This window comes from Trichoplax adhaerens, genomic scaffold (genome assembly GCF_000150275.1).
Source record: "Trichoplax adhaerens TRIADscaffold_1 genomic scaffold, whole genome shotgun sequence".
NCBI classification, from domain to species: domain Eukaryota; kingdom Metazoa; phylum Placozoa; class Uniplacotomia; order Trichoplacea; family Trichoplacidae; genus Trichoplax; species Trichoplax adhaerens.
In genome coordinates, this window is record NW_002060943.1 from 3,566,507 (window position 1) to 3,589,663 (window position 23,157).

General features: G+C 33.5%; 3 protein-coding genes across 3 annotated transcripts; 2 read left to right on the forward strand and 1 right to left on the reverse strand.

Annotated features, from left to right (window-relative positions):
* Nucleotides 1-7,272: 7,272 nt before the first annotated feature.
* Nucleotides 7,273-9,800, forward strand: TRIADDRAFT_19383 (uncharacterized protein; the record flags this gene model as incomplete). The annotated part of the gene is made up of 4 exons (XM_002107744.1): nt 7,273-7,476; nt 7,640-7,925; nt 7,995-8,477; nt 9,484-9,800. Coding segments are annotated over 4 exons (1,290 nt in total), but the record flags the coding sequence as incomplete, so codon positions are not given.
* A 1,086-nt stretch (nt 9,801-10,886) lies between these two features.
* TRIADDRAFT_51641 (uncharacterized protein) lies at nt 10,887-15,338 on the reverse strand (the record flags this gene model as incomplete). Its single annotated transcript, XM_002108552.1, has 12 exons — nt 10,887-10,958; nt 11,801-11,854; nt 11,994-12,075; nt 12,160-12,226; nt 12,326-12,423; nt 12,573-12,724; nt 12,865-12,969; nt 13,079-13,239; nt 13,550-13,871; nt 14,393-14,478; nt 14,811-14,900; nt 15,266-15,338. 12 exons carry the CDS (start codon nt 15,336-15,338, stop codon nt 10,887-10,889), a joined length of 1,362 nt encoding a protein of 453 aa, XP_002108588.1.
* A 5,579-nt stretch (nt 15,339-20,917) lies between these two features.
* TRIADDRAFT_13838 (uncharacterized protein) lies at nt 20,918-21,973 on the forward strand (the record flags this gene model as incomplete). Its single annotated transcript, XM_002107745.1, has 4 exons — nt 20,918-21,130; nt 21,213-21,414; nt 21,559-21,738; nt 21,810-21,973. Coding segments are annotated over 4 exons (759 nt in total), but the record flags the coding sequence as incomplete, so codon positions are not given.
* Between the last annotated feature and the right edge of the window lie 1,184 nt (nt 21,974-23,157).

Consider the following 23,157-nt stretch of genomic DNA (forward strand, 5'->3'; position numbering starts at 1 on the left):
GCAAATATAAAATAATCAACATGTTTTATCCAATTCTATTATTATTTCTATCTTCAAATTCCATTTACTTACATGTCATGCAAAGCAGCCATTTAATGTTGGAAAATATCAGCTTCTATTACGATTATGCCAGTGGATATAATATTAACTACTGCAATAAATAAGTATCTAATTATAAGATAAAATAATCAGCAAGTATAAGTTCCTTCGTTACTTATTCATTCTATTCTCCTTAATAAGAGATTGTCTACTTTCCATGCCTTACAATAGCAATGTTTTCTTAATTAATTAAAAATTATATATTTCACTGTTATCCGAAATCTATAATCTTGGCTTATCTTAGAGCTATGCATTTTACATGTTATAGGAAATAATAGGTATGCCTAATTTTAAGACATTCATGATTTGTAAGCAAAGATTTCATAATCATGTATAGTATTTAATCGCTTAGCAGACCACTACGATAGCATTTAAATGTCATGATGAGAATCATGATTTGCAATGGAACTAGTGTAAAGTTTAGAAATATATTGACTGATATCAGCTATAATCTTTCTAACGACAAGCTTAATTAGGCATGCTCTGGTCTTAAAATAAGATATTACTCAATTAATACTACTTATTGAAGTATTAATAACATTGGTAGTAGATACAAAATTGATTTCAAGCGTAACTTTGCCTTCATGCAATAACTGAATAGATTCTGTGTAAAGATTAATATTATTGATAACCCTGATGCCGACATTATTCTATCTATCATGCAGGCTAAAAACTAATTGTATCCAGAATATTATCTTCAAAGTTGTTATTTATATTCTTATCGGGTAATTATAATCGCTATTTACATATGTCGCAATAACTTCAAGAAGAGCTATCTTCAATCTACAAAGGATGTTAGATTTCATTTAATTAAGCTCGGATTAATAGCATAATTACTTACGATCATTAGCTATATCTTTATATCTTAATTTGACCGCAAATCTGATCATGAACTTATGTGTCATTCCTTCTCAAATACTGGCTCTAATTCATATAGCTATATATTTAATCGATAGCTTCTATTCAAATTAAACTTAAAATCTATATGCCTATTCAAATATTTTGTGGTTGAAGCATGACTTAACATCACTTTCAGTTTAGCAAAATTTCTTATTAATTTTTCATTAATATCGTAAATTAGTATTCATAAACCTGTTAAAATGCTTACGATCAATTATGTACTCATACAACCAGCCAAATTCAGTTAAGTTAAATGGATAAAATAGTCGTACCAATGTCGCTAGATCACATATCTATCCCTGTAGTGACTCGATTCAAGTCAATGCTAGCCATAGTCCTTATAATTACAAATCATTCGTAATGTATAAGTAGTCCTGTTGAAAATAAGCCAAGTTCATAGCTAAATTAGACATAATCGATATCGAACCACAGAAGCTGAAAACGGTATATTGACTTCGTAGAAAGTAGTTAATAGACAATCATACAATTAAATTTATTAAGCTATGTATACCATCGGAATCTAGCTGTGATTGCATTTAAATTAAATAGACATTAACAATGTTGGGCGACAAAGACATTACTATGAACGAGTTGTCCTATAAATTAAGTTAGCATGAGTTTTAGATGCCATTTAAACGGCAGTTTATGATATGTGGCTATAGAAAGCAATAATTAAGTTAAAAAGTTAGCTATATCTAGGCAAGCTTCTCACTTAAACTCTGTAACAATTTCTTTGCTAGAAGAAGCCTATTACACTTATATAAATAGTGAAAAAATGTTCATTGCTAAATATTGATATAGAAATGACGACTGTAATCTTCGGCGTTAGTTTGTTTTACGAGCAGTAATTGGCTGAATTAATGGATGGATTACAAGCTCGTATATTATACGTTTATATATCAGAGATACTGTAAATTATTTACCTGATGCAGGAGATCGCCATAAATGTTAATTAGGGTTTAAAAAATAGTCATTAATTGGTGCGATGGTAAGCTAAAGTCATCATAGTTTACCCCGAATTTGCATTGTTTGAACTAAAGTAAAACCTAAGCGTAGATATTTGTTACAGCTAATGCTAAAATGTTTTAAACACGGAGGAAGGTTAGGTCATTATTTATAACAGCAAGTATTTATTTCAATTATGATTGTATTTGCACATAGCTGTTATAGCACAAGCTTAACCCTAGCGTTATTCGTAAGGTCTAAAATATGTTTTGAGCTGTACAAGAAATTTTGGCTAGCACTAAATGCACCAAATAACATTACAATAAGTTGTTTAAAGAAGGGAGACTTTTATTACACGTGGATTTAATCAATCTAATTTTATATTAAAATTAATGTCTAGTACCGTATTTTTGTCATCAGTTTAGCATTTCTCTATCTCTCTCCATACCTATATTTAGTAAGAATAAAACATCTACCGCTGATTTACAAAGAAATGAAAAAGTCAGTTAGAATGATTGCCACGGATAGCTATATTTCAAGTTTGGACTAAATTAATATATTAATAGCCCTATTGCAGATTTATTTATAAATAAGTTAGACTAATCGATTTTGTTAGCTACTAGTAACAAATTTTTTAAATATTAATTCAATTCTTCTGAGAATATGGCATCTTGTAGCAACATATGATTTAATGTTGTCGTTGTTGACATCAGCACCTTGTAAAATCAATCATATTTATTTTTATAGCTTGTTGAAAAGATCGTCTAATCTGAGATAGAATAGTTCGTGTAGATATAAAGACTTCATTAACGATATTTTGGTGGCTCATAACAATACAAATATGCAAAATAGAGTTACTTGCACCGAGAACTATAACAAGCATTGAGTTATTGGCTCCTAAAACATATTGTCCGCATATGGCTTTAAATTACCGTCTAATTTAAATTCGTTCAAGTTTAATAAAGTCATGATGAAATTTTCCTTGTCGTCAACACCCCAGTATTAGTCATCTATAGTGCTGGATTACTGTTTTATATCTAGCATTACGTCGCTTTAGGCGATTTAATTTTTTCAGTGTAGTTTCTAGTCATGGGATTATTGTTATAAGAACGACTACCATTCCTTTTTTACAGTATTAATTCAGTGACAGGTCGCTACAGAATAATTAAATTAATTTATTACCTTACCTGTAAAAAATAGTATAGAGTGTAGGTGGAAATTAAAAAGTGGATAGAATAGACATCGACATCACCAAAAATCATCAAAAATGCCAATATCCAAATTGGTTATCTTATTATATATTCTTATATTTGTTTCCGCTGAGGAAATCCCAATCGTAAAAGTAAATCATAACGTCATTAAAATTGGTAAGCCTAATAAAATAGGAAGTTTATGACATGAATGATATTATAGTTACTTATTGGTGCTAGGTGTCTACGTTAATTCTTCGATAACTAATAACCAACTTCCTAACCAACAGCTAATCAGAGTAAATTTAATTACGAGTGAAATGGTAACTTATTTTAAATCAAGGCAGTATTTTTAGCATAACGGCGATATTATACTTATTGTTTATGATCGATAACTTGATTATTGTTTAATATTTTCCATTAGTGAGCTGCACTAATAAGATTTCAAAATTAAAGCTAGTTAGATCCTGCTATCATCGTTCAATACTTTTCTGCAGTGGACTGAATTAATAAGATTTCAGTATTAAATTATAGCTACTCGAAATCTGAATACTGATATTTACTTCTTGGAAGCGATAGTAAAGAATGAGTAACTTTTATAGTAAAACCACTAAAAGTTAAGTTGCGTGATTGTTCGCTAAACATTTACTGTAATAGTAGAGGATCTACCATTTGACTTATGGTATAATTTTATTACGCGGAGTATTCGATTTAATATGATACCTGGTGCCAGTTACTAAAAATTTTTTTCATTCGATCTATAGTATCTACTGACTAACTCATAACAAAGAAATTACGTAGCTGTAACTGTTAAATTTTATCTTAACTATGCTGATTATTGACGTATTATTGAATTAATCGGTGGCAATAATGTCTATAATTATAATTTTAAGCTCAAATAGTGCAACTATTAGTTTCATTAGCTTACGTAAGATGTGAAGAAGAATTCGAATTGCTGGATGCAAAGTCGAATTATAATTTTTTAATCATCTTTAGGCGTATTTATGGAAAAATCATCAATTGAGGGACGAACCGTTAGAGAAACCATTGATTTTATCAACAAAAATAAAGTTTATCCATTACAGAATGCTACACTAACGCCAGTCTTTCAGGCTATCGACAAAGACAGCCCTTACGTAGTATCTCGGCAAGGTTAGTGCAGCCTCTAAGATGGAATTTTATTTTATTTAACTATAGTATAACTTTGCACAATAAATCTTGAACAGTAAGTGCAATGTATTTTCGTATAACTCAGATGAAATTATATTAAATGTCAGTATTTTGGATACTTTCTAACTGCATCTAGAACGTGAAATAGATTTGTACTAAAAAATTCTGAATTACCCTTTTTTTCTACTGTTATTAAGTTTTTATGATCGATTATTTTAGTGTGCCAATTTATAGAAAATGGTATTGTAGCTATTATTGGATCGTTAAGAAATCCTCAATCAATGGCTATAGCGGAATCTATTTTTTATCATTATACAATTCCCCATTTAGCTGTCAATTCAGTATTGCATTCTAAATATATTGGTAGCGAATCTTATAGTTTCCACCTGAAGCCATCAAAGTTAGCGGAGTTGGAAAAAATCTTTACCATTTTAGAAATTCACGAATATCGTCGGATTGCAGTTCTATACGATCAAACGTGTGGTTAGTTTGTCGTCCAGTTTATTATTACGATAAGCAAAAATTTAAGGGATTAAGCTACTTGCAGTCAATGTAGTTATGCACCATGAAACTTGTTAAGCTTAACTAATTTTTCCTTTTAGATAGCGGAGAGTTGGTGAGTGTGTTACAGTTAGCACACCGCAGAGAAGTTAATGTTCAACTAGAAGAAATGTCTGATTGGAATTATACGACAAAATCCGTTGCTATCTCAATTATAATTAATCGCATTAATCGCGCTGATATTAGAGTTGCTTATTTATGTGTAGATCGTACCCTCATTGATGATATTGTTACATACGTAAGTAATTTTAATATTTAAGTAAAATAATCAGTTTTTTTTGTTATTTAGGTATACCTAAGGGTAGATTTAATTATGTCACATACGTGTATTCGTTCAATGAAATCACCATTCATTACATGATTTTACGTGAGAAATAGTAATGCGTAAAATTACTGGTTTAACTCATTATTAAACATGCAACAGGTTGTACGGCAAGACATGCATACTTTCAAACATACTTGGATTATTAAAGACGAGGTTAATTCCTATCAATTGTTTATACAATTAAGATTATTTCACTATAAATTGTTCTCTAATCTAAAAACTAACTTTGCCCATCGCATAAGCTTAGCAACTAATCTCTTTATTAGTTAATGTAGCGTTTGGAATGCATTTAATTGTTAATACTGTATTACGAATAACTTCAGGTATTTCAGGATGCAGAAGACGATTTTGCTAGCTTAAAGAGGTTATATAGTATAGGTTACAGCCCAGATACCAAGATGGAACAGAAGTGGAAAAATGTTAGAGTAATGAAAGAATTTTCGTTTATGTTTTTATTTTATTTAATGTAATTATTTCCTGATTATAGTACTCGTATAGGCATATATTGCAATTTAAATTCCTAGTGGTTTTAAATTAAAAAGCGAATTACAAGTGTATCTTTACATAATATACTGCTGATACTTTATGATTTAATGCACAATGGTATTCTCTTATTTCGGATTTCCTTCCACTTAGGTTGAACAAGCTATCTCGTATGATGCGGTCCACATTATTGCAAAAGCTATCAGTTCGACTATCCAATTAAATCAATTTCGTCATCAGAAAATTAATTGCAATCGTCATCCACTAATTCCATTGACATCCGGTCATGCTATTATGAGGCAGGTTAAAAAGGTGAATATAAAATGAGTCAATGGGCACACAGCAGCTTGTAAGAAGTTTGCTTTAAAAGCTTATTAATTATTAATTCAAGCTGATTATTGACTATCACAGCTTTATTTCTCTGGAGCTACGGGTAAAATTGAATTTAATGACCGCGGAGAAAGATTGCATTGGAATCCTAAAATACATGATGTTCATAGTCGAATGAAGCAATCTTCGGTAATTTCAAATTAAATCCTTGTATATTCAATTAAACGATATAGTACATTCAAAGATTCACACCAGTTGTCGAAATACGTAGTAACAGTGATCTCGCCTGTTATTTACGATCTTGAACGCTTCATACAGATTTCAAAGCGTGAGAAGCGAAGTGTACTTGCGGCTTCCGAAAGTAATGATAATGGTGAATCTTCGAATCCTTTAAGTCCGCAAAATTTACAGTTTATGGCCAATGAAACTTTGCGAATTACCACAGTGATAGTGAGTATAACGTACGATCTGCTATCATGCCGTGATTGATATCGATAACGGGTTTTATTTACTTTGCTAATGAATTCAAATTTTAAATTCGATAATTAATTTAATAGGATATAACTACCTCCTCAGATATTAGTTTGAATATGAGTGAAACTTTTTGTAAGCATTTGGCACAAATTCATAATTACATTATTTGTCCTCTAGTTCGCGTTACTATTTTTAAGCTATGAACGCACCTCATATTGGTAGGCAGTTGTTTAAAATATGATGCACTACTCGTATTATGGCTGGAGTTGTTTCTTAAACTTGTTAGTATTACTTTACAGTATACTGAATGTTATTATTTGCCTTGCTAGTGAACTCAAATTTGGATTGTGATAATTAATTTTAATAAGATGTAATTACCTTTCAGATGTCAGTTCAATATAAGTGAAATCTGTTTCGTAAGCATTTGACATAAATTATAATTATAGTGTGCTCTAGCCCATGATACTAGTTTTGATCCATGAAGAGCATATATCGTAAGGCACCACATATTTATTTTTAGGCCCATTGATTTTAAAACATGGTACGGTACTGTTTCATTACCAGTGTTGTCTATTTGATCTGGTGTTATTGCATAAGGGACAACAGAATCTATTAATTTTGTTGAGCATGAATAATTTTACCAACATATAAGAGAAAATCTATCGTACATACTCTAAAAATCAATATTTACTATTTCAGTAATCAAATAGAGTTTCAATTCATTCTGATCATGAGTATATTTCTGTTTTAACTGTTTCCTTTCTCCTTAAGTACTTATTTGTGAATATCGTTTAGGATGCACCGTTTATTATGTACAAACCAGAAAATCAAAGAGGGCCTGGAATCGATGCATTCGAAGGCTATTGCATTGACTTATTAAAATTATTAGTTGCAGAACTAGGCTTCAACTTTACCATTAGTTTAGAACCTAGTAATATCTTTGGAGAGTTATTAGAAGACGGCAACTGGGACGGTATGGTTGGCCAGTTAGCACGAAGGGTACATAAATTTAAAATCAGTGATCGCTTCCATTTAATTTTTCTCTCTTAATGATTATCTATCATATCTTAGAATATTACACCAAGGACCTAGTAAATTTGATTGCATTAACAAATTGTAATTCCTATACTAAAATAACTATTCTTGTATTTCATTTGAATAGGAAATGGATATAGCAATAGCTCCATTATCTATTACGTCGTTTAGACAAAGTGTAATTGATTTTACTAAACCGTTTATGCAGTCAGGATTGCAATTATTAATTTCGAAGCCCAATCGAAATGCGGATTTTTTCGCTTTTTTAAGACCATTCTCACCGCTTGTCTGGATTTTGATTGCTTTAGCTTTAATTTTTGTCGGCGTAGTGATGTATTTATTAGATCAATATAGTCCGGTCGATCTTGATTATGGTAATTGCTTCCCTGGCTTGAGATCTCGTTTTGGTAGTAGTAAAAAGAAAACTCGACTTAAGAAAGTTCTACCTCGTAATGCTTTACCCCGTGTTAAATTTAACTTAGCGAACAGTTTCTGGTTTGCAATTGGTTCTTATTTACAGCAAGGAGTTGAAGCTTATCCTCGATCTATTTCTGGAAGATTATTAGCTACATTTTATTGGTTTTTCGTTATGGTTATGGTTGCATCTTATACAGCGAATATGGCTGCTTTTTTGACCACTTCTAATTTAGCTGTTCCTGTATCTTCAGTCCAAGATTTAACTAAGCAAAGCGCCATCGATTATGGAACAGTGATTGATAGCGAAGCCATGGATTTTTTAAAATCATCGACCGAAACAGTCTACAGAAACGCTTGGTCTCATATTTTAGAAAATAGCAAGACTTCTTTACTTAATTCATCACTTGTTGGTATAAACAAAGTCAGGCGAAGTAAAGGGAAATATGCATTTATTTGGTATTATCCTGAACTAGAATATGCAGCATTGCGAAAACCTTGCGATGTTATGGTAGTTGGTTCAAAATTTGATCTACGCGGCTTTGGTATTGGTAAGTCTGATATCAATAGCCAAAAGTACGAACGATTGCTTTAATTGTTAGATAATCGTGATACAAATTATCCATCTTTATTTAGCTAAGAAGTATACTGATACTATATAGTATTGAATTAGTACTTAAGGTTTTATATTATTATGCTATTCACAGGGTGCAGTAAAGAATTTATTATTACAATAGTTACTCTAATATTTCCTATTTTAGCAATTGTAAGGTATTAGTAATTGACTAGATTATGAACGTGAAAAATTCCTGTCTAGCACTTCCTTGGTTAAGGAAATATTGCTTGAATGAGATTGCTACTATTAGCACTTAAAAAGTCGTATACGGTTATGTAATTTAGCTAAAAAAATAGTGCTAAATTATAAAAGAATTTTTCGATATTGATGACTTTAACATTTCCTGCTTTAGCAGTTTCAAATGTATCAATAATTGACCTGGTAGTTTATCTGATAGTACCCTTTCTAGCAAATACTATATAGTCCCGTATCTGTTGCTTACGTATCGTATTTGTTAGGCATTGTATATGACAAAGTATGCAATAACTTTCTAAATATTATGCCATAAATGAAGTTTACGAAATTTTAGTAGTACTAAAGACGGTGTTCTCTACTCTGTCGATAAAATTAATAATCGTTAACTGAATTGTCGATGAGGTAATTTCTGCTTACAAGTTTCACACATATGTCGAGATTGTCGACATGTAGGTAGTTAGCAAAACGCTGCTATTCCAAGTCATGAATATTTATTAACTAGTAAATCAGCACGTAACATACTTTATGATGATAATTAATTATTTAAATTGCTAGATCATGTATGAAGTTGCAAACTCCTAGACATTATTACTCTAGCGATTTTTTCTAATTAATAATTAAGAGCAATAGCTTAGGAAGTTGATGTGATAAATTTTTGTATAGCTAGTTCATAATTGTATAGATAAGTGTACTAATTGCTATGGCAGATTCAAAGCACTTTAAGATTGCGTACTTACAATCATCAGGTTTACAGAAAAACTCTCCATATAGAGATGTCTTTACCTTAGCTGCCTTAAAATTGCAAGAAAGAGGAGAGACAGAAAAGCTGCGAGCAAAATGGTGGGATCAGCAGACTCAGTGCCCTCCTTCAACGTCTTCTGCAGCTGATGCAGTTGAATTGGGGGTCAACAATGTAGCTGGTATCTTCATGGTTCTTGGTGGTGCTTTGATGTTGGCTACCATCCTTCTGATCATTGAACTCTTCATGTTTAAATTTTGCGTATCTCGTGCCAGTAGCAAACGAACCATGAGACAGGTTTGTTTAGATAGATACTTCAAATAAATTAGCACTTCGTTTCGAATATCATATGACCATCAAGGTGATTTCCCATATTGATCTACAATTTTCTATTACAGAGAAATGGAAACTTGATTAATGCAGAAATGGGTGAAAATAAATTAGAATTTACTTCTAGAAAAGTCAGCTCTGGTAATATAAATGCTCTTGATATACCCAGAGCGACGACAACAGTTCCTGCAAGTACAGTTCATGATAACCAGGGTTACATAAGCAATGAAATACAAACAGAAGACAACCAACATATACAAATCGACCAGCGATCACCTACTCAAGCTGACTCACCATCGACCCAGACAGACACGACTAATTCAGACACACAAAACCACGGTATTAGTCCTACTAATAATAACAATTGCACTTTTAGGCAAAACTAAGACAGCTATATCTTTTTGATAATTTATTCAATATGCACGTATATTACATAGATAACCAGAAATTCGATTTCATATAGGTTATATTTGGTAAATTTTTTCATATTAATTTTAATGTAAATATAGTTTAATGTTTTACTGGAATATGTGCGTAAAGTACCGTACGGAATACATTGATACTGGACTACTTTTAACTTACGGTAGTAGTTTATTCATAACACTTGGTTCTAATGGATTTTTATTCCGTATTTATATGTATCTTCTAGCTTGTCATTCGTAATATTTTATATTTACGATATTTGCTTAACTTAAAATTTTTCATGAAATGTATCGACTATATATGACACATCCGTATCCGTAGATAAATGCAGGTGAAAAGGCAGATTGTTGAAACTGCATTGTCTCTGCTTTTAGTTCATATCATTCGATCAACTTAACGTAATACAGGAGGTTTTTAACTTGAATTTGCTCTAATTCTAATATTAGTAACATTCAGCGTAGTAGTTAGGATGCGGTGGTTTCACGTAATTTATGCTCTTATAAAATTGATTGTTAGTTAACAAACGGTAGAAACAGCTTTCTCATGCTACCAGAGTATTGGTGATAAGACAGTCATAGTATACTAAATATTAAAGAGTATCGTTATAAAGTAGTAAACGCCATGAATCGTTTATTCAATTTCATAGGCAGATATTATTTAACCACGGTCTCTTAAATCATATTTAGGTAATGCTTTATTTGAATAAGGAAGATATATACAACCAAGCTCCTGTACCAAGGGCAGAGGAAAAACCAATCATTAAGAAAATATTGCAACTGAATTAATTTACAACTTATAATCTTGTCTTACTGTAAAATGTGGCACTGTACAGTATTTATAATGATGAATATATTAACGGTATTTAACATTAGGAATGTAGAAAGAAAGATATAATAAGGCGTTCAAAATTTAATTTAAATTTTCTTCTTTTCTTCATGAAAGGAAGAAGGCCGTAGCTGTAACTTTGCAAACTGCTTTTAAAATAAAAAAATAATGTTCACAATGATATCTTACATTACCCCGATATGCTTATTAAAATATTCGCATTCAATTCACAGAATTACGTTTCCTTTAAGCTTTTGCGATAAAGCGTGAAAATGTACAATTGCGTCTTCAAGGTAGTATTTACGATTAAGAGTATATCATTACCGAATGACATTTCCAAAAATAGGCGCATCAATTACATCTTTTTCTTAATTCAAATAGTTTATGAATATAGCATTTTGTGTACTATGTATAATGTTAAATTTAGTGCACATAAACGAAATATAATGCAGCTTGAAGTGGTAAAGGTAGCTTCTATGATCCTAGTTAAGCATGTCCGTCATAGTGTTTGACACCTGAAGACTGATAAATCGCGTATCCATTTTATCCTACTTCTTGGAACTGCTGCGAATAGACTGCCATTTGCTCACTAAGGAAGCCATATTTTTCTTTTTAAACGATATGGATGAACTAGTAAATTTTTTCTTCGCCTTTAACAAGGATAATAATTGATGCTATCAATTGATCGAATTAAAGATCAATAAAGCCAGTGAAGAACAGTAATAAGAAATGCACGTTACACGTACTTTTTTCTTCGGCGCTACCGGCGATTCAGTACGTTTCTGAAATTGAAAGTAACACTATTAATATGAGATAACAGTTACGATAAATAGCTGCTCCATTTATAAGTAAACTTAGTATGGTTTAATTTAAGGATCAAAAGCTTCAGCTTGGCCTGTTTAATGGAAAGATAGGATAAGCAAGTTGATTGATACTAACGCTTTCGTCGGTATTGACATTTGTAGTGTCTTCAGAATCGGGCGGAAGGCTGTCATGTACGCTATCTGACACATCCTTGGTACTATACAACAAAGTGAATACAAAATTAATCTCACGCTGTGACTAAAAATTTATCATCGAAATATGTGTTATCTTTTATTAGTACTTGTAAGTCTCTTCTGTTACGGTAGTCTCGCTTGACGGCGGGCTGTCGATAATTTCACCTTCTTCAACTGTAATTGCGTTGTACAGTATCAGTTATACAATCTGTTAAGTTGACAACATCGTTCACTTTGTTATTTTAACTATAAATTTTCACTCATGCTATATACCACTCGAAATGTCAGGAGTGTGGGGGGTGCATTCTTGGCTATCGTCAGGATGCTGATCTGCAGCTTCTAAACCAGGTTCTTCCTCGACTATCTCTTGTCTACATTAGAATACCAGTGACTTCTTGTAAGCAATTGCATCGTTCAATATAGGGCTCATAATATTATATTAAATTGCTGTTGGATATATCCGTTATGTTAAACTATTCAAATAATAAACCGTAAAAGAGGTAATACGTAAAAAGTTTACTTTTCTAGATTTTCCGGACTTTCGATCGAATCTTCTAAAGAATTTATGCTGTCTAAATCGTAAGGTTTATGGAAGGATTTTTCGGTTTCTAAAATTCTCTCCAGAAAATATTTACCATTTAATACACCCTTTTGCCAATCGTTGAAACGTATCTGCATAACACAATTATCAATGATTTTATATCAGTGCTTGCAGTCTGCCTTCGTCTATTACATTAACCAATAGAAAATGTCGCAAAAAGCATTTTAATGCAGTTGAAAGGGCGTGTTAAATTTTCTTAAAGCTACAGCACCTCTAATTGAATTAGAGCTATTTGAGCATCAGATATGGATAGTTTTTGCACACCCATTACATCTAGCTTTTGTCGAAGTCGTAAGGATGCTTCTATTATGTCATCCTAGAGTACCATTAATCATTTAAATGTTATAATTAATTCGCTATATTGTGCAATAATACTTTTGTAATCATGCGAGCAAAACATACGAAGAAGTTGTGGTGAAACTTACTGTTATTTTATCACTTGATAGACCCTTGTCAGAATGAGATTCTTCGCACGCTTCTATATGTCGCTTTTTAGCATCATTTTCCAACGTTACCGTATTATTATCAGGAATTGGGCGCTTCTTTCTTGCTTGATCAATTTCACTTTCTTTGTTTACATTATTTTCTAAAATGTCAGTGAAAGACGGCGCAACTCATAATGGGTCATATTATGTACATACATTATTAATTAAGTTATTTTTATATAGAATTCATGCGAAACGCATCCTAATCGATTAGCTACAGTTATTAAAGAGTTAGTTATTTTTAACTGTTAAAAACCTAGTACAACTTATGTTATCAGTTGGTTCATTACGTGCGCATAATAAGGAATATTAATATATAGGTGTCATAAGAATTACCAGCCAACATGTACTTCCTAATTATTAAGTATTGATGTATTAGTTTAAATTACGGATAAATGATTAAATTCTTACCATTTGTTGTTTCTTCTATACCGGTAATTTCATCACTATCAGAAATAGTAGCTTTTATATCGTCAGCGTGATCTTGATAAAGCTGTGACAACGCGGATTGTACTTTGGCGTTTTCAGGTAGAACCCATGAAACTTTATTATTTTCAGTATTCCAGTAGTAGACACTATTGGAATTCTGATCGTAACATTCTAACCATATAGCTTTATCATCAGTCTTGTCAAGGCTTCGGAAAGATGTAGATATAATTTCAGTCGATTTAGGTGGCTGCGTGGCCCTGAGATTTTGATCATCACTGGTATCTTGCTCCATTGCATCTATTTCCTAAGAATATCAATAAGATATTATCATTATATTGCAGTCCTCATTTTTAATGAGCTAAATGATTTACAAATATACTTAGGGTAATTTTTGTGATCTTGATTAACAAACAATTCTAATAGTTCCTTACTTCAACAAAAACTTTATAGTCTTTCTATGACAACATCGATCAAATTGTATTGTTTTGTTCGTTCACGTATCACAAAAGATTATTCTATTGCTACTAGCGTGAAATCTTGCGCTTAAGATGTTGCTTGTTCATGTTAAAGTTATATTGATTAACGTTCTAATGCTATTATTGGGTTAGTTTATTACAGCGAATGAGATACTCTTATATTGATCAAGATCATTGGCGTACAAATATATTATATTATAGTACTTTGCTTTTACAGTTAGCAGAATAACATGACTGTTGGGTGAGATAACGTAATAAGTTTTCAGAATGAATATCAACATTAGCTAAGACTACTCTTCTAGTTAGGCAAAATGCATTACTATATTAGTTTATAAAATGCGCGACTTACAAGCATAAAGCTGGCAACTTCTTGTGCAATTTGATCTTTACGCTCCGGCTGCTTGATAAGGGGCTTCTTATTGCTTGATTTTACCTCTATGCATAAGATGCATAATAAACGACGATGAGTGATGACGAAAGTGCATTTCAATTACTGATAAACTTGTCCAGTAATTTGATCGAAAACGCCTGTAGTCTTTGCTATAGACCAATATGCCCGTGTACTTACTAAAAAGTTATCATGTAATATAGGACTACAACTGTATATCATCATCATTCAGTTCATGTATTTAGTAGTGCAAAGTACAACGTTTAGTATTTTAGTGCAGGCTGAACGTCATTACTCCAATTTATACCAAGCTCTCTCAATATGGTTGCAATTACCTTGATTACAATTTAGAAATAGTAGTGATATTATGCATAGTTACCTTCATCACTGTCTTCATAGCTAACAAGACCGGCAATATTGGTTTCTTCTATCTCTAAGGTTGCATCCATAGCAGATATTGATGAATTGGCTGTGTGATATATATGGTAGATATCAATTAGTGATTGATTTTATCCCACCTTAGGATGTATCTATCATCTCAAATCGAACTTGTTGACTTGTACAAGTACTTCATTTCTACGAATGTATTGATAGTAATGGTATTGCATATTTAATTGATCATGGATAGTGGAGTGCTATACTGTATCGTCAACAAAGAGAAATAGAGCTCGCCATTGATTACTACTGGTGAAGGTGTCACGATCACAATTCATTGTCATGCGAGAACATTAGTAGTAGGCTCCATTCATATGGTATTTATAATGACTGAATAGTGACTATTGGTCGTATTATATGGGGCATCATTAAATTTCAATACTGACAACTACAACTAACCATCGATCTTGTCTGATCCGGGATCTAGCTGCAAAATCTTTCTACGATTGCTTTTATATTGGCGTTTTTGCATCTTTATCCGCCTTAATCCGTCGTCTTGTAGGTAGAAATGATTCAATATTCTTGCATTCACTTGTTATTATTGTACCAAGTAATTTGTTCTGTACAATCTACAGTAATCAGTAGCCTATCCAGTATAACCATGCTTTGGATGAATTAACTACAAGCAGGAATGAAGTCCACTTTTTCTAGGTCGGATTGGAAATACAATGGAATAGCAGATATTGCATTGGATGTTGGTGAGTGATGACGATTCCAATTGGATAATTTGACCACTTTGACCACCGGTAGTCGCTGGATGTTTCTCACAAGTTGTACAGTGCAAGGACTGTACAGTGTACAGTCTTACGAGGACGATCAGTACTGTACACTGTACACTGTACCGTAGTGGCATGAGTTGAGTCGGGGCCTCGTCCGTCTGTGATGCCATCACTACATCACTACACGATATTCTCTCGTCAGTAGTCCCTTATTCATTCACATTTAGTACAGTACTGTACTGGTACAGCACTCGTTTTTGGACAGTACTGCACAGTACTGTCCTTTGTTCTGTGCTATGAGTTCATTCTGTACTGTACTATACAGTGTACAGTACGTACAATATAAACGATACTGTACGATACTGTACTGTACTGTACAGTGTATTCAGTATTTGAGGCACGTGATCATCGCGATCCACATTATGAGTGACCCTTAAATGCACATGTGAAAACGAAGAAAAAATTTTTTTTCTTTACATTGTACTGTACAGTACATTGTACAGTACTGTACAGTACTGTACACTACAGGACGTCCTTTATTATGTACCGTACAGTACTGTACTGTACTGTACAGTACAGTACAACATTGCATCTGTGCTGTACAGTACACTGTACTGTGCACTCAGTATTTGAGACACGTGATCATAGCGATCCACATTATGAGTGACCCTTATTGCACATGTGCAAACGAAGAAAAAGTTTTTCTGTACAGTACACATTAGTGTACAGTACATTAGAGACCCTAGTACTGTACAGTACTGTACCCTTGCAGTGAGTACTGTACTGTACTGTACAGTACAGTACAGTACAGTAAGTAATTACAGACCACTGTACCCAGTACTGTACAGTACTGTATTATAAAGTGTACAGTACTGTACTTTAAAACTACGTACAGTACTGTACAGTACAGTACTGAACAGTGTACAGTACAGTACAGTACAGTACAGTACAGTACTGTACAATAGAACTTCATACTGTACAAATGTACAGTACATACTGTACACTACTGTACACTGTACAGTACTGTATCATGACACAGCATTACTGTACAGTACTGTACTGTACTACTGTATACAGTACATTTCAAGCTGCTACACAAACCACGACCTTAAAATTATGCTAGACTACAATACACTAGAACTAGAACTGATGCCAGCGCATCTCCTGTCAACCTGATACCGATGGACTGTAGGGTCTTGGTACTGTACATGGCTGGAGTACAGTGTACTGTACTGTATTGTAGAGTAGTGTCTGTACTCGACTGAGTGTGCAGTACAGTACAGTACTGTAGCAGTCTATCGTGACACAGCATTTAGCCTACAGTCAGAATACAGTACAGTACATTTCAAGCAGTTAGCTCAACCGCGCTACCTTCCCGTGGTTCTTCTCTTTTTCCTTCCCGTGGTTCTTCTCTTCACGTTCCCGTGGTTCTGCTCTTTTTTCCCATCATTCCCTTCTGTTGGTTATTATTTACCGATCCTACTGCTTTGAATGGCCAGATCACTTTGAGGTACTTTAGCGGATTCATGACATTCGTATTTAATTCGAGTACCTGAGATTACTCAAATCGCTATCACTTCACTTTTATCTGTCTTTTATTGAATCCAATATGACTGTCGTGTTACTCTCTTGTTAGTTACTAAATTACTGCATGGTGATTGATTCATTCTCGCTTTTACACATGTAGTCCTTGGAATTAATTAATATTGATTTGATTTCGACTGATACAAGCGTCAATTTGGTGGCGACTTAGTTTTAGTCGTTAAGCTTGTTTAAAGCAGATTGTATCGTAATGGATTGTTCATTATGGAGGTTGATAACGCATAGACACTTAGACAGTCAATATGATACACTGCCTGGTTATAAATTCATCCATCATTCATGGATTACTGTACGATCTGTGTACAGTACATTGACGATTTTAGATATCAATAATAATAATAAAAGTGGCTAGATAGCTAGACTAGATGTAAACTCTGCTAAAAAAACAACGTCATACAGTACTGATTACCGTATTTCTAGTCATTACAAAATTAACTTTGCACAGAATATTTTCTAGTACGTCTAGTCATCCAAATTCGTAGAACTTGAAATACATTTGAACGAAAAAAAAGTGTGGAAAACGCAGCAGCGGATGAACTGTCGAGCTCCATTTATCGTAGTGTTACGTGTTCTTGCTGGAACGGACGAGACTGCGCATGCACATTGCAGTACAGTATACAATACAGCAGTGTTGTACAATGTACAGCGGGAGTGAAAAGGCAACCCGAACACGATAAAACCTGATCCAGTGGTTGATTTTCTAACCCGAAATGAGTGCTATCACTATCATGTACAAGCACTGTATCACCACGGAAATTCTTAACCCGAATCCCGCCCTCGAGTCAGATTGAAATCGGACTTCGGGTTGACTTCGCATATCCCTGCTGTACACTATACAGTACAGTACAGTAATATCAGAGTTCATCATCGAAAACGAACTTGCAGCGAATATTAGTAGTGTATTTTCTACCAGTAACTACACACTCTCTATCCGTTCCGTTCAGCGATAGACGGTACTGTACTGTACTTGGTGGCTTTTCCAGCGTACAGTACAGAACTGTGTGTTAATCATCAATAAAAATGGAAAAATTGTGACTTCAACTGATGTACAAATACTTTATACCAGCATGTGCAGTACCGTAGATGCTGTCTATTTTTCAGCCAATTTTTTGGAGACTTGCCAACACGCTGTACTATTCTGTAGTGACTAGACTCTTAGAAGGATAATATGTCATCGTTTAAGCTGTTTACGCTGAGTGAGAATATGAGTAATCGTCAACACTTGTCCGTTCGAGTTCTAGATTGAGTGCTGCACAGTGTACAGTACTGTAAAAACACGGTGAAAAGTATCGTGGCTACACTACACTGTACTGTAAAAGAGGCCCGCAACATTTTTCTGCATACTGTACTTTACTATCAATATAGACCGCATAGAATTACTTGGCGGTAAGGCGCTGCCTGTGTCATTGAATGATGCACCCTACTGTTTCTCTTTTCAAATATGAGTCGACGATCGAATCTGCTACCTGGTTGAGCAGATTTCTACACAGCAATGTCTGTCTTTTTGTAAACTCTTTCAGCTTTAGTGTACAGTCGCTACCTAAAGTTGAAATAATAACAGCACAGGATTCCAGAGTACGCTTTTGCAGTGGAATTAAAGAAGTGGAAAGTCCGAAAAATCGACTTGAGTAAATCAACTAATTCAGTAGCAGTGTGAATTTATGTGTAACTAGGATAACTTGTTGAACCTCTTGCTCTTGATATCGAGCTTACGTTCTTAGTTTACTGAGTAGAATATTGTAGTTACTGCACAGTACTGCTTACAATGAACGTCCATTTTGTTATCCAAGTGAATTGAAAATAGTGTTGCGACTATTGATATCGTGATATGTTAACATCGACAGTCGTTGCAAATGATGCCTTGTATGTTGAAACCATGACATTACTATGAATAACTTATTACCAAAACCAGTTATCATCGAGAAATTTCTGGCACTATATTAACTCAAACAATATCATCACTGTCGTTGCGTATTAGTCTTCTATTTAGTAGAATTTTGTCGTTTGTGATATTTTATAAAAAAGAATAAACTCTGAACTTATAATCTAGAACCACTTGCAATAAATGGCGGCGTACATTGCTTATGCATTCCGTAATATATGCGGATCGCTGTCTCTTACGTATAGTTTAGACTGGACTAGATCAATGTTGTGAATTATAATACAATCTGTGTGAACTTGTGCATAGTTATTTGGCTACTCTTGATATGTAACCTAACTAAAAATGATAAAAATAATGGTGATTGCTTGAACTTATGTACATACCGCATTACTATCCCATAGCCAGTAGAGAAATTAAATCATGTCACGAATATCCATGACACCTGATACGAAAGGCTCATCATCAAGCATGAGCAGTATTAGCGGTAAATATCTTGATAACTTAGCACTTCTTTGTAACGTTGTTATAATGGACAGTAGTCATGATTATCTTGCAATTTATTTTGGTAACGATGCGTATAACATTTGGATGACTACAACGAACTTTCAACCACTATCCATTAAAATGAATCCTTTTTATCGTATTGTATAGCGCAATCATCTGAAGATCAAGTTATGAGTATTTTATATTCGCGACAGGATTATGAAAATAATCAGAATAAATATGTTTGTTCCCAGGCTGATCAAAATGATGTTCTCAACCAGCAGGTAATGGATGCATCGCTCTGATATACATTTGTATAAATATTGATTATAGGCGTATATATGGCTACTGAGTAAGACGTATATTTATATGTACGAAGTATAGATACGCGCATATTTGTATACCTTTTATTCATTGAAAACAAAGTATCGGATCTCCTTATGAAATGATTTTAATATTGCTTGATTGGCATTTAAAGGCGTCTATTTTGTAATTAGCTATTATTAAAGAATGACAGTGCGTGTTGATATAGATGGTTTTGATACAAATACTATACTACTGACCGTCGCTAATTGCATTTGTCATTCAAATACTTTATTATAGGATCAATCCGAGGTTTTAAATTTCGTTGATCAACAGGTTATAGCTGCATCAAATCCGAATAATGACAACGACGGTACAGTTTATTTAAGCCAGGCAGATGTTGACGATCAGCAATTTAGGTACGATATATCATTATTTTAAATATACCTCAATAACTTTTATTGTAGTTTAAGATATAGAATATCATCTTTTCTAAAATGGTTTCATCGTTATCCTAGTATTGATCAATTAGCGGAAAGACAGCAAACAGATCTTCTATCTCAACAGTCTAATCGATATAGAGATAATAACGTCGATGCTAATAGTGATCTGATGATTCCTACCGATGGAGGATATGAGTAAGTCTAAGATTGTTGTATCGACGTAATTGATTTGAATATAAATTATACAGTACTGTCTTACGTAATGTTCTTATTAATGAAAATTTGTATACTTTGTAGCGATCATCGAATGCATCAAATTTCTTCGCATTTAAGTAATCGGAATTCAAATTCTTCTGATATTACTAATCCTTTGGGGCATCTATCTGTATCAGTGCATGAAGAACTACCTACTTCAGTGGCAATCTCTGCGCTTACTGGAACAGTAACTGATGGGAGGAATATATCAGGTTCGTTCAAAAATTATTTAAGATTAAATCGCTGGTTGCTATTCTATGTGATTGTATCGCTAATGTAGCATTATTATGATATAGTGATGACTCTATCTGATAACATTTCACCGAATAGTCCGAAGAAAGGTTATCAGTGCCATTATGACGGTTGCGAGAAAGCGTTCTCTACACCGTATCGACTTAAAGCTCATAATCGGGCTCATACAGGCGATACGTTCAAGTGCGAACAAACTGGATGTACTAAGGCGTTTATTACACCAAGTGATTTACAGAAACACTGTAGAACTCATACTGGAGAAAAACCGTACAGATGTAAATTTGAAGGATGTGGTCGGAGTTATACTACCGCCCATCACTTAAAGGTATGCCTTTTTTTGTTATTCCATCAAAAGCGGATTTCACAAAATGATTATAGTCCTTAGTTATATATGATGTATCAATTAGGTTCACGAAAGGTCCCATACCGGAGATAAACCATATAAGTGTACATATAACGGGTGCCACAAAGCTTTTGCAACGGGATATGGCCTAAAATCACATATTCGCACTCACACCGGCGAAAAGCCATATAAATGTACATTCAAATCCTGTGAGAAAGCTTTCAAGACATCTGGAGATTTATCTAAGCATATGCGAATACATTCAGGTTAATAACTGCTATGTATATCTGTAGACACTTCATACCATTAATAGCGTATCAAAAGTTGTGATGTTGAATACGTTTAAGCAGAATTATATCTAATTGATAGATAATCGCATTTGGTCACACGAGCTACTCTCTATTACTTAGGTGAAAGGCCATTTAAATGTCCTTTTGAGGGATGCGGTCGAAGTTTTACCACTTCTAATATCAGAAAGGTACATATGCGAACCCATACAGGAGAGAGGCCATATATATGTCAAGTGCAAGGTTGTAATCGAGCGTTCGCAAGTGCTACTAACTTTAAAAACCATATGAGAATTCATACAGGTAATGAATAGTAGTTAGTAAAATTTTATGATATACAACTAACCTATATAACCTGTATAAACATTACCTAGGTGAACGTCCATACTGTTGTACCTACCCTGGATGTTGCAAACGCTTCACTGAATATTCTAGCTTGTATAAACATCACGTTGTTCATACACATTCCAAGCCGTATACATGCAAATTTTGCAACAAAACATATCGTCAGACGTCCACACTAGCCATGCATAAACGCCAAGCTCATAGTAATGGAGAATCATGCTGTGAAGTTAGCAAAAAACTGAGACTTGGAAGTTACGGCTCTGTAACATCTTATGCTGACACGCCTGTAGTTACTAGCCCGTCCATATACCAAACTGTTGCTACAGATGAAATCCCTATTGAGGTTCCTAATGTAAATCTGGTTGTCAACGACGAAACTTATGGAAATATGACTGTCGATGATGGTATAGATTCAATTACAAATGGTCAGCAATCTGAGGATTCGCTATCTGATGATAATTTAATGTCTGTAACGTCTGCCACAGCTGCTAGTTTAACCCATCAACGTGATGATATTCGACAGATCGGTAAATGTGATATGTAAAGATTGCACGAACAAACATTGGATAAATGTAATTATAACAGATTTTTTCGTTACCAATTTTGTAGATATTTCGGATTTGGATGTGTCCAATGATGGTACATCGATCTTGAAGGTCCATCCCTGTCACGTTTTAAGTAGAAATGAACCGGTTGTAATGCAAAATATAAATAATCATGCGAATCAATCAACAAGTGATGAAATAATCGAAGGAAATAGAGTGCCAAGTATTCATCAGACCATTAATATCATTAACGCTAACAATGAAAGGTCCACCGTTGAACAAGAAATAATGATAAATTCTCCTCTTCGAGCTACTGATGCCAATGTTCTTAATACTAATTGTTGTATGTTGAACAACTGAGGCATTACATTTTTACACTTATTGACTGTATAATTTGCAAAAATCTTTTTTGGCTTAGAGTCTTCTATACATTTGTTACACTGATGTTATGTTAGCACGGGAGCTAGCATCAAAATTTTGTTTTATCAAGGTGATATTATTGTAGACTTTAGTGGTTAATTATCATAAAGTCAACAATAGTTATTCACAATTAAAATTCGCATCTGTATATAGTGCGTATATTATGTCCATAAAGTAAGGTAACTAGCAGCTTCTATGCCCAATAGTTGATTAGTACTGTATTAAAATGTCTCATCGGGGTATAAAGTAGTTGTGAATATGTCCGAACATTTCAAGAGCTAAATAATTGCGATATGAATTAAGTATTACCTCGCTTAATATAGCACGTTCTTTGATAACTAAAAACAACTTGGAGTTTGTAGTTATCTTTGATAGAATTACGTAGCTTAGTAACGTAATCTTGAAGAAGTCT